Consider the following 14,236-nt stretch of genomic DNA (forward strand, 5'->3'; position numbering starts at 1 on the left):
TCCACCAGCAGTGTCTACCACCTGCTATCCTTGAGATTGTACAAAAGATGGACAAGCGAGGAAATAACATCCCCACACGTCAGTGATATAAGAAGCAACTTGATTAGATAGAATAGGCAGAAAGCGGGATACCAACTACACCAGCGAACACAATTACCAGCGATAAAAAAAAATTGTTAGTAAATATATTTTATAAATCGACTTATATAATTGTATATGGCTCAAAAAGATAAATACATCAGTATGTTTATGATACTAACAAATAACACTTTAAAAGCCGCCGGTATGATTCACCTATGATTTTATAGTATAAGAACTGTGATGCCTTTTTTTTTAAATGCATCCGTCTCATTTACAATATATTCATCAAGACATTCCATTAAGTGCATTTAAACGTGGAATATTGTGAGATATTTCAAATTAATTTCATGTTGTTTAAAACAACTGCAGGAATCACACTTGTCCTCTTACTTGTCCTTCGAATACAGTTTTAAATGTTGAAGATTTCGTTGAATGTTGTTTCTAACTGCTTATGTGATGTCGTAACTTCGATAAAAGGGAGATAACACTGTCTGCTTACAGAAAATATTTGTCCTTTCTACAACTTTGAGTTGTAATGCTTTTAAGAGTTGTCGTACATGGGTCCAAATCCGGAAAAAGAAGAGAAAATCCTTACTGAAATATGTGTTTGTAACATTTTTTTTTATAATATTCATAATTTTATTGTCAAAAAAATTTCTAGATACTATGAACGAATATATTTTCTTGAAACTCTAATTTCATGGTGTTTCAAAATATCACTTTTTTACTTGGCAATTAATTTCGTGGAGAATGCACTTAATGATTTTAAACGATATCATATTTGTAAACGTTTATTAATTATTAAATTCATTCATGAGTTAAAAGGACAACAAAAATGGTAGTGAAATGAAGCCCCTTTGAAAACAATAATTATGCAGTATATGTATAAACAATTTTTACATCTTAATCTTAATATTTCGGGCACACACCGACGTCCTGTATTAGACACTTCGATCGGGCGTTAACACCTCTAAATCTCCTGATCGGGCGTCTTTTTTATGGATATTCCAGTTTGTTCCAATATAAAGATCAGCCAGGCGCCAATTACTGAGAAAAGTAAGTCTTATTTTTCGTTTGAAACCAAATCACATTACAATATACATATGAAAAAAATTGTTTCAGAATATATCAGTAATTAAAGTATTTCAACTGGTCATATACTGAAGCATTCTGTATATACATACAATTTTTTTAAAAATAAATACACATATATTTTTCACATAATCACATTTCAGAATGCCATGCTATAGGCTATCAATGCGGTCACAGCTAAAACGCAACGAAGAATAAACAGCGCCCACATTTCACCGGAAATTAGTATCCACGACCGCTGCATCGCCTTTGATTGTTACGAGGCCACTATTGCAGGACTAAATCACATGATTAAAGCACTTTTCAACACTTGGAAGACAAATAGTCATGTCTTATTTCCATATCAACACTTTTGAAGGAGATGCACAGCCATAAGAATGGCTGAAATTCCATATAGTATTCCACCGACCACAGCCAAAGCATACGACCATGACAGCGGAAGTGACGTTTTACATCCGTAAATGATAACACCAAGTATTGCACAGCAAGCTGGAACAAAGAAAAACAATATTATGATGTGTTAAGAAAACCAATAGCCGATAGGTATTAGTAGTAATTCTTAATATTTTATGAAAATCAGATAATTTTAGACGTCTACATATGTTTTCCTTTTTTGAGGAAATATTTAATTGAAAGACTGCATAGATTTACATTTAATGTATTCATTGCTGATATATTTGATGTCTTGAACTGTTGGCCATTTATAAACGAGTCGGTTTGAAACCGTATGTCAGACGATCATTAAAAATCAATAAAACGACATGGTTGTATACAGATTTTTGTAAATCCGTATTGCCATTTCATATACCTGATAGAAAATGGAGCATGATATCCGATGTATATTTTGACCACATGTCGCGAATATCAATATACCAGTTTTCTGTGATTTGTAAATTAAAAATTCTTCAACATGGTTACGTCCCCTGACCTACAAACTTGATACTAATATGAATTGAAAATTGTTATAAGGACATGTAATGCTTCAAAACCGCTCACGTAAAAAGAAATGCTTAATAAACGAGCTTTATTAATGTTTTATAACCAAAACATAACAAAATCATGAATCTCAAATTCAAACAATATTTTGTGATACTTGAACCGGACTCAAATCAATAAATGCTGGATGTACGTTTTTAGAATGTTGACGAATTTATTCAACTGTCATACATTGTTAATGCCCGGTCAGCCATTTTTCAGCAGATCCTTTTATCTATAAAAATCATTGTATCTCTATATTGATTCCTTCCAGCATCTTATTTGTTACCTGCAAACGCCACGCCGACGAGACTGGCGATGTATAAGGAGATGTTGTAAGGCGATTGGTTGATGAAAATATAAAAGATGAGCAGGAGAAGGCCAATGAATCCGGCTACTAACGCCAGGGACTCAAACGCCTGGGTCGCTTCAAAGTAACCTGTAACATTTAAATATTATATGTGATTCATCCAGTTAGAATCGATAATTAAAAAGCCTGGGTCATTTCAAAGTAACCTGTAACATTTAGATAATATACATAGTACCTATAATTATATCTTTGGAGCAGAAATTCTGGATCATAAAAAAAACAACTGAAATTCACAAATACAACTGAACTTTTTAATCCTAATCAGGGAATTTGAAGTAACTGTGCCGAGAGGAAACCTCTATAACTGTTTAACAGAAAGTCGTATCATCCCTGCTACTTCTGTTAGAGACTTGACCACTCCTGTTCGTGTGGTAGTCCCTGGGAGGATGCTGACCACTTCTTGCTGCACTCTCCGAACTTTGACCCCCTGAGGAACCTCATGCTTTAACAAAATCCAAGTAGTTGATATGCATCTTGCCCCCAGTCTTAACTTACTACTATATGGCTCTCCCGATATTGACAATTTAAAAAATATAGGAATATGCAACGCTGTGCAGCAATATGTTGAGCGATCTGAGAGATTCGGGTAAATTTCATACAAGTGGGAAACATTGTACTATATGTTAATCATTCACTTTGATTTGTATATTTATATGCCATCACGTGGTGTTTTCTTAGTGTACATTTATTTATAAGGAGAAGACCTCGTAAGTTGAAATAACTTGTGTCTAATCCTTTTGCTCGTACATTTGGCAATAAAATATGTATAAAACTAGAAGAGACCCGAGTGCCTTAGTCCTCTAAAAATGATTGTTAAATGTGATTTATTCATACGACACCTAGTACTGAAACAGATGACAAAGTTTCCGAACTATACCAGTTTTAAACACCTGGCTATGATATTCTGTCATCAAAAACAAATTTAACCCGAATTTAATCTGACATGTTTTTGAGTCAAACTCTCTGGTATTTCATCTCACGGTAACCAATAAACAGCCCAGTACTAAATTCATTTAGTAATGTACTACTGATTAAGATATTGTGTATATTGTTTTTTTAAGCTTTAAGGAGTTTTTATCCTGGGAGATAACAAATACTGTAACAGTCTTCACCACCTTACATATCTGTGTGCCGGTGGTCCCGCAAACACAGCCTTTCTAATGACGTAACATTGACCAGACTTGCTAACTGCGTTAGTGATTAATTGGGCGTGTGTCAAATACCAGATGTTTATCAAATGTTTCAGCCTTTATAACAGGGAAAATCACACATAGCTATTTCGTGAATGCTGATATTTATAACCCATTCATAACCACTTTTCTATGCACGTGATGACATGCTGCAGCAAGACTGATACATACCCTGGACAACGGAAAGATAGAAAAGGTTATAGCAACATCAAAAATCGAGTCCAGATCAAGAAAATACTTGCATGTCAACAAAAATTGTACTTCACACTCAAAATCGATGAAACTAGTGGTAAAGTATGAACAAACGAAACATTTACATACAGACGTTTGAAAAGTACATATAAAATCAAGGTCAAATACACATGCACAGAAAAAGGCCATAAAACAAGACTTTTGTCTATGATAAGTAAAAAGTTACCCCAAAATACAGAATAAAACACCATCTTTTTCATATTCAATACGTCAAGTGTCCTAAAGAAGAACACGAATTCTAAATACACATGAAACAGGTTTTTCTAATTATGATAATATTTAGAAAGAGACAATCAAGGCTTATACTTCCAAATTATGAATTTTTGAAGAATCCTCTAGCTCATTCCCTTACAAAGCTTTTGTCCTTATATAAAGACATTATAACTCCCACACGATATAGCGTTGGTAAGTTTTACAGTAGTTGTAATTCTTAAAAGCAATCGATGTCCAGATATGCAAAATGTATTTTCATAGTATGTCTTATCACGGTGGCACGGAATATTTAGTCTCATATCAAGCTGAAAGGGAAAAAATTCAACTACTTTCATAACATGAAAAAATATGGAGGTTTGCCATAACCTATATAAATACGTCATATGTTGCCTGGAACTAATGCGCACGTTTATCACATGCTAAATAAAACAGACCCTGAAGCAGACAAGTATGCATGCCAAGTGTGTATATATGTGTTTAAATACGTAAATAAAAACAGAACAACGTTGTAAACATTTCAGTTTTAACGGCCCCGTTAGCTTTAACTAAATATTCATTTAAACGTCTCTCTCACAAAGGATGACTGACAATATACTATGACCCATATTACTCTTGTTAGTGGTTTCATACAGAGACTTTGTCAGCAACCCCAAAAAAGCTGACGGATTTTGTGTTGTGCTTCGTTATGTCGATTTCTACTTTGTTTCCAGTTTATTTAGTCGATATCTTCCTGGCCAGGCACCGGCTACTTAGCTTGTTTTTCTTCGTGCTATCCACATTTTTATTTGGTAACACACAATAAAACTGGTCACATGTTGGTAACAATAAAACTGGTCACATTTTGGTAACAATAAATAAAACTGGTCACATTTTGATAACAATTAATAAAACTGGTCACATTTTGGTAACAATTAATAAAACTGGTCACATGTTGGTAACAATAAATAAAACTGGTCACATTTTGGTAACAATAAATAAAACTGGTCACATTTTGGTAACAATAAATAAAACTGGTCACATTTTGGTAACAATAAATAAAACTGGTCACATTTTGATAACAATTAATAAAACTGGTCACATTTTGGTAACACACAATAAAACTGGTCACATTTTGGTAACAATAAATAAAACTGGTCACATGTTGGTTACAATAAAACTGGTCACATTTTGGTAACAATTAATAAAACTGGTCACATGTTGGTTACAATAAAACTGGTCACATTTTGGTAACACACAATAAAACTGGTCACATTTTGGTAACAATTAATAAAACTGGTCACATGTTGGTTACAATAAAACTGGTCACATTTTGGTAACACACAATAAAACTGGTCAGATTTTGGTAACACACAATAAAACTGGTCACATTTTGGTAACAATTAATTAAACTGGTCACATTTTCGTTACAATCAATACAACTGGTCACATTTTGGTAACACTCGATAAAATTCAACGTTCTAAGAGTTCTCCAAAGAATGTATGAACGAATTAAGTATAAAAGATAGATTTGCTTTAAACATTAGAGTCTCTATCCCTGAAATGACATTGTTTTCATATTGTTGAAATACGTAACGGAAAAATGGAGGAGAAAATAACGCAATTCGTGTTTTGATATTTAACATAGAAAATGTTCAAAGACTAAAACCAGAAAATTTGTTTTCTTTTTAGACAAAATTGAGTATAATTAGCATGTCTAATAATACAAGTATTCAAACTCAATAGTTTTAACTAATGCATTTATCATACTCACAGGAGATTTCATGACAAGATGAATAACATGGTATGAACTGTTTCTTTCTTATTGACATTACGTCAATTCACATGCAATACATAAGTAAACACTAAGGAACAGACACATATAACCACAATCATCCAACTCCCTGCAGGGGTACTTTTTTTATATCAAAACAAATTTCTTTTTTAATATGCGGCATCTTGCCAGTCTGACGTCAAGATTAATCAGGCACCTGCTATCTGAAAAATTCTGATCCGTTTGTGATATATTGGCCTACTTTATCGTTCTGCATAGGTCATAGGTCATAGGTCAAGTAACCTCAAATGTGTACGTACTGCTTATTCAAGTGCAACTGGAATGTTAGTCGGTTTTAGAGCAGGTATTAAAGAGTTCAATAAGCATTATCATTCAAATCTCTTTTATCTGAGGATGAAATTCATGTACGCAAAAAATTTCATCCTCAGACCGAAAAGATTTGAATGAGCGTTCTTTATTCTCTCTCAATAAACGCATGTCCATGTCTTTAATCTACCCTGAATTATATATATATACTGTTAATATATATTTTAAAATTGTTTTATGGTATATCTGAGCGATCCAGTCCCCCTGTCTCCCTCTTCTACCCCTATAGACAATACACTATGAGTATCACTGGGTTTTTTCTTCTCTCATATTAGGTTAGCTTTTGTCCTTAATTTCGATTGCGTTTTCTCTAACTGGAGATGTATTTATGCAAGTTGTAAAACTTGTTTCCATATCTAATTTTAATTACGTGTGTGATGTTACTGCCGATGCTACGTGACGAGAAATGAAATATAATCTTATAATAATTTATCATTTAATTTATTTGAAATGTCATTAAAACGGATCGATACTTTGGGGGTAAAACGTTTCCAAACACTGAACTGGCATCTTGATATACAGAAACTTTTCAAAAGAGCCTACTCATTTTAATACAAGTTGACTGCTACATCAAATAACAGGAACATAACAATATTAGAACACTGAGATAGACAAAACACAGCAGGTGGTAGTAGACATGACGGTACTGACTGGGCTAAAAGAGAGTTTGAAGTGTTATCTTTAAGAGGTTTTGGTGTTCGTAAGTAGAGGACGAGATACAGTGTACAGCCGTCAAGTATTTGTCTTTATATTTGTGGTTTCGAGTTAGTAATTAATTCCAAATTGCCTGAAAAATCTAATTTGTGATTTTTTTCCGATAGATATCAGTTTTTTCCAGTATTCGCCGTGGAAAGGAGATTTTGTTTCTTTCCTTGTCATATATTAAATGATTCCTGTAAAGTGAAAGGAAAATCGAGTGAATCCTGAGATTCTCATGAAGAGATTTGGACAAAATTTAGACAACTGTCATCTTTTGGTTTATCCAGGTTTGTTGAATGATCAAAAAACAAAATTATTCTGAGCTCTCCTGTTAAGTGAGTGAGAATCGGTATTTTGCACGTGCGGGTATACTGATATACATGTAATTAACCGTTGTTTTCTCGGGCACTCCTACGGTATCTACATGTACAGACATAATGACCTTCCCTAGTTTTCTTCATGTAGAATAGCAGTTGTATAGCACCAGATACAATGTAGCAAAAACGCAACATGTCCAAAATTTGTTTATTTACATATTCAATCGGCCGTAATAAACAACAGAGCTCGTTGTCATTTAACTAATATTAATGAATTTAATATGCATACACACAAATACCACTTACGATGAGGAATGGTAATTCCGTAACACATAACACCTAATTCATTGGGTACATATCTTCCCATAAACTCGATTTTCTTTAATAGTTTGTAAATACAGCTTTATTTATGTAAGAAACTACATGATTATTTCTAGAAAAGGTTTTTTTTATTAATATCTGCTTGTTTCCAAATTTTAGGGATTTTTTTTAAATCCTGCTGACTGCCTTTTTGTGTGAAAGTAATTTTCAAGTAATTAGTTTATCATCGGACAATATCAATTCCGTACAAAGTAACTATATATTAGAGCTTATTCATAAATTCCAGACAGGGGAGAATTTCTAAATCATAGTCACAAAATATAGTTGTGACATTTTGTAAATCGGTAGAAGGATTAAATCTTATTAGAGTGGGATGTTTCTAGCGTAGTCAGCGTGATGAAGACACTTGTTGGAAAGTTTATATCTTTGCACTGACTTCAACCACTAACAAACATTACAGCGTCTAGAACGTAGGTATGGCGAACTAAAAATAAAATTACACACCCTTTATAACTGAGCGCATAACGGGCAACCCGTCCTTCAATAAAATCAACATGTTATGGTGCTGCTGGCGAGACAGTATACACACCGGCTTCAGCTGGAAGCCAAGAAACCAAAAATGATGTTACATATATCATTTGTTATATATATACATAAACTTATCAAATTCAACAACACGATATCAACATTTGGTAAAACACGGTACAAATTACGTACATTATGACTTACATATATACAACATGTTGAGAACTTAATGCCTACAGCACATGGTATCTATTTGTTTTCAGAAAAAATATTTAGTCTAAACATACTTACTTGTAGTGTAAGTGGTCTTGGTACACTCGTAACCACGGTAACAGGCCTTCCAAAGTCCCACAGTTACGAACTTACTGTGAGACCAATAAGAAGTCGCAAACCCTATCAGATGAAACCAAAATCCAGCCGTCAAACACAAAAAGAAAACTTTCACGAGGATAGGGGCTGCCTTAAGCCCCGCCATATCGTATTCGGCTATTTTTTGTTTTAACAAAAATATCCCATCCTTCTTATGTTTTGTTTACAGCAATTTCCTGTCAGGCTGGCGATGGCTTCCGTTTCAATTTATTTGAGAAGATACGATATCTTCTGTGTTCACTTTCATCAACAAGGAGCTAGCACGTGCCTGTGGTATAAAATGGTTGCCCACATGTCGTTTTAGTGTGGGGGCGCTAGAAAGTATATGTTATGGTTTGCCATCAACACACGACTGGCTATGTCGAATTTCCCTTTCTATATTTAGTAACACGACCCCTAAAACTGTTTCTCTCTCCCAGCAGCCGCAGCTTCACTAGGCTATGGGCAGAGTGTAAACTATGGTCGACCAGTCAGCAGTATTTTGTTGTGCTGAAGTATGTCACGCGCTCTTCGTCAGTATTTTGTTGTGCTGAAGTATGTCACGCGCTCTTCGTCAGTATTTTGTTGTGCTGAAGTATGTCACGCGCTCTTCGTCAGTATTTTGTTGTGCTGAAGTATGTCACGCGCTCTTCGTCAGTATTTTGTTGTACTGTAGTATGTCACGCGCTCTTCGTCTATCACTGATCATCCATTTAATGAAAACTGATGAAAGTGTAGTTAATAAAATCAGTGGATAAATTTGATGGCTCATAAAGTGATCGAGAGATATTTCAAGGTCATATATAATGTACAAATCTATATCAAATTAAGAGGGGAAAATATGAAGAGAACAGGATCAAGTGTTCCGGAAGGGAAAGCGTGATGGAACATTTGCCATGACCAAATGTATATAACTAAGAGAACATGGAAAGAGGTATACAGTATGTCATATGTATTTTCCTCAGTGAGAAATGAACAACAACAAAAAACGTTTGTTTATTTTCTAAATTCTTCTCTTTCATCTTTTGTTTTCTTACTTGGGAAGGAAGATTTTTAAAATTTATCTATGAAATTTAATTTCGCAAACTTTAATTAATAATTATGATATGTAGTTGTGTCGATTTATTTCTTTGTATATGAATGCTAGACATCATGTTATCAGCCTGGTTTGCTACTTAATGTTTAAATCTAATAAGATATGTCAGGTTTTGAACAGAGCCCCACGTTTTGTATTAACCTATGAAAATTACAAGAAAAAAAACATATAAGTGAATTTAAAACGCGATTTAAAAGTATCAAAATAATGATTAACATGAAATAAGCCTTGGCTGTTAATTACAGTTACGTCGGATGTACAGAAGTGTATATATTACAGCAAGATCGTGAAATCAGGAATATTCAGTGAAATAAGCCTTGGCTATTAATTACAGTTACGTCGGATGTACAGAAGTGTATATATTACAGCAAGATCGTGAAATCAGGAATATTCAGTGAAATAAGCCTTGGCTGTTAATTACAGTTACGTCGGATGTACAGAAGTGTATATGTATATTACAGCAAGATTGTGAAATCAGGAATATTCAGTGAAAGGGTCCAGTAAAATTGAGTAATACAACACTTCTTTTTTCAGTAATGACAGGAAACCCCTAAAGATTTTAGTGATTTCGTGCAATTACTAAGTGAATTACGGATTTCACGAATTCACTGAACGTTTTAGTGACCTCACGAAATCCCTGATTTCACTATCTTACTGTAACATATATATACCACTGTTTAGTGAAGGCCTATCGGTAGCGAGATGATGCAGATTACACATGTTTATTACAACACGTAGACTAAGCGTCAAGGTTCATTCAAGATATGCATCGTCTGGTGAGGTCAAAGGTCACAGGTCACGATCAGGGTTAACCCACACTCGCCAGTGGCAATGATATACTTGTGACAGTACTTTTTCGAGTCATCCTTTTTGTGACACTCATTTATTATCATTACATACAAAATTCTGTGTATATTTACTGGTGATGGTAAGGTTGGATGTGTAATGTATGTATCAGAATGTGAAAAGATACATGAAGCTAACATTTGCAATTAGGTTCATCCTTAATTGGTAGGCGATCAAGAGATATTTAGCAATACTTTGAATTTTTCTTTCAGTTTTGATGTCAACATTCAGAGCAGGTTTTTTAAAAATACCTTCATTTCGTCCTAGAAACTGATCGATATCTACATGTAAAGTTTGTTGATGACATCACAAACCCAAAACACAGACCAAATGAGACCGCGTCGGTCATTCCTATGAAAAGTATATGCTTTTGATGTTCAAAAAATCATCATAACGCCATTTAACAGCTAGAACAGATACATTTTTTCCTAGGCCTTCCAGAGAACTCTCATTTCTTATTTCTGTTTGCATGACTTCTGAATTGTTCTTTGTATTTAGATGTTGAGGGTAGTTTTAGAATTGGTCATAAGTTTGCGAGTCATCGAAATATGTAAAATGGTCTACCTTATATACAGGACTACTCTCCAGACGTACACGGTAACAAACGATATCTATCTCCAGACGTACACGGTAACACTGAACCGATATCTACCTTCAGACGTACATGGTAAAACTGAACCGATATCTTCCTTCAGACGTACATGGTAAAATTGAACCGATATCTACCTTCAGACGTACACGGAAACACTGAACCGATATCTACCTTCAGACGTACATGGTAACACTGAACCGATATCTACCTTCAGACGTACACGGAAACACTGAACCGATATTTACCTTCAGAAGTACATGGTAAAATGAACCGATATCTACCTTCAGACGTACACGAAAACAGTGAACCGATATCTACCTTTAGACGTACACGGTAACACTGAACCGATATCTACCTTCAGACGTACACGGTAACACTGAAACGATATCTATCTTCAGACGTACACGGTAACACTGAACCGATATCTATCTTCAGACGTAGATGGTAACACTGAAACGATATCTATCGTCAGACGTACACGGTAACACTTAACCGATATCTACCTTCAGACGTACACGGAAACACTGAACCGATATCTACCTTCAGACGTACATGGTAAAACAGAACCGATATCTACCTTCAGACGTACACGGAAACACTGAACCGATATCTACCTTCAGACGTACATGGTAAAACAGAACCGATATCTACCTTCAGACGTACACGGTAAAACTGAACCGATATCTACATTCAGACGTACATGGTAAAACTGAACCGATATCTACATTCAGACGTACATGGTAAAACTGAACCGATATCTACCTTCAGACGTACATGGTAAAACAGAACCGATATCTACCTTCAGACGTACACGGAAACACTGAACCGATATCTACCTTCAGACGTACACGGTAACACTGAACCGATATCTTCCTTCAGACGTACATGGTAACACTGAACCGATATCTACCTTCAGACGTACACGGTAACACTGAACCGATATCTACCTTCAGACGTACATGGTAAAACTGAACCGATATCTACCTTCAGACGTACATGGTAAAACTGAACCGATATCTACCTTCAGACGTACATGGTAACACTGAACCGATATCTACCTTCAGACGTACACGGTAACACTTAACCGATATCTACCTTCAGACGTACACGGTAACACTGAACTGATATTTACCTTCAGAAGTACATGGTAAAATGAACCGATATCTACCTTCAGACGTACACGAAAACAGTGAACCGATATCTACCTTTAGACGTACACGGTAACACTGAACCGATATCTACCTTCAGACGTACACGGTAACACTGAAACGATATCTATCTTCAGACGTACACGGTAACACTGAACCGATATCTATCTTCAGACGTACACGGAAACACTGAACCGATATTTACCTTCAGAAGTACATGGTAAAATGAACCGATATCTACCTTCAGACGTACACGAAAACAGTGAACCGATATCTACCTTAACACATTCACGGTAACACTGAACCGATATCAACCTTCAGACGTACACGGAAACACTGAACCGATATTTACCTTCAGAAGTACATGGTAAAATGAACCGATATCTACCTTCAGACGTACACGAAAACAGTGAACCGATATCTACCTTTAGACGTACACGGTAACACTGAACCGATATCTACCTTCAGACGTACACGGTAACACTGAAACGATATCTATCTTCAGACGTACACGGTAACACTGAACCGATATCTATCTTCAGACGTAGATGGTAACACTGAAACGATATCTATCTTCAGACGTACACGGTAACACTTAACCGATATCTACCTTCAGACGTACACGGTAACACTGAACCGATATCTATCTTCAGACGTACATGGTAACACTGAAACGATATCTAGCTTCAGACATACACGGTAACACTGAACCGATATCTATCTCCAGACGTACATGGTAACACTAAACCGATATCTATCTTCAGACGTACATGGTAACACTGAACCGATATCTACCTTCAGACGTACACGGTAACACTGAACCGATATCTACCTTCAGACGTACACGGTAACACTGAACCGATATCTACCTTCAGATGTGCACGGTAACAGTGAACCGATATCTACCTTAACACATTCACGGTAACACTGAACCGATATCTTCCTTCAGACGTACACGGTAACAGTGAACCGATATCTACCTTCAGACGTACATGGTAACAGTGAACCGATATCTACCTTAACACATTCACGGTAACACTGAACCGATATCTTCCTTCAGACGTACATGGTAACACTGAACCGATATCTTCCTTCAGACATACACGGTAACACTGAACCGATTTCTATCTTCAGACGTACATGGTAAAACAGAACCGATATCTACCTTCAGACGTACACGGAAACACTGAACCGATATCTACCTTCAGACGTGCACGGTAACACTGAACCGATATCTACCTTCAGACGTACACGGAAACACTGAACCGATATCTACTTTCAGACGTACATGGTAACACTGAAACGATATCTATCTTCAGACGTACACGGTAACACTGAACCGATATCTACCTTCAGACGTACATGGTAAAACAGAACCGATATCTTTCTTCAGACGTACACGGAAACACTGAACCGATATCTTCCTTCAGACATACACGGTAACACTGAACCGATATCTATCTTCAGACGTACATGGTAAAACAGAACCGATATCTACCTTCAGACGTACACGGAAACACTGAACCGATATCTACCTTCAGACGTGCACGGTAACACTGAACCGATATCTACCTTCAGACGTACACGAAAACAGTGAACCGATATCTACTTTCAGACGTACATGGTAACACTGAAACGATATCTATCTTCAGACGTACACGGTAACACTGAACCGATATCTACCTTCAGACGTACATGGTAAAACAGAACCGATATCTACCTTCAGACGTACACGGAAACACTGAACCGATATCTACCTTCAGACGTACACGGTAACACTGAACCGATATCTACCTTCAGACGTACATGGTAAAACTGAACCGATATCTACCTTCAGACGTACACGGAAACACTGAACCGAAATCTTTCTTCAGACGTACACAAAGACAGTGAACCGATATCTACCTTCAGACGTACACGGTAACACTGAACCGATATCTACCTTCAGACGTACACGGTAACACTAAACCAATATCTATCTTCAGACGTACATGGTAACACTGAACCGATATCTACCTTCAGACGTACATGGTA

The 14,236-nt window shown here is 35.9% G+C and overlaps 1 protein-coding gene across 1 annotated transcript; it reads right to left on the bottom strand.

The window, feature by feature from the left end:
- Positions 1-284: 284 nt before the first annotated feature.
- On the bottom strand, positions 285-8,921 carry LOC132544244 (uncharacterized). Its single transcript, XM_060207817.1, has 3 exons — positions 8,464-8,921; positions 2,438-2,587; positions 285-1,662 (listed from the first exon to the last, which is right to left on the bottom strand). The coding sequence occupies exons 1-3, from the start codon at positions 8,645-8,647 to the stop codon at positions 1,517-1,519; spliced, it is 480 nt and encodes a 159-aa protein (XP_060063800.1). The 5' UTR covers positions 8,648-8,921; the 3' UTR covers positions 285-1,516.
- Between the last annotated feature and the right edge of the window lie 5,315 nt (positions 8,922-14,236).

The sequence above is a fragment of the Ylistrum balloti genome, unplaced genomic scaffold (genome assembly GCF_031769215.1).
Source record: "Ylistrum balloti isolate Yb309-2 unplaced genomic scaffold, AGI_CSIRO_Ybal_v1 Utg369786, whole genome shotgun sequence".
NCBI classification, from domain to species: domain Eukaryota; kingdom Metazoa; phylum Mollusca; class Bivalvia; order Pectinida; family Pectinidae; genus Ylistrum; species Ylistrum balloti.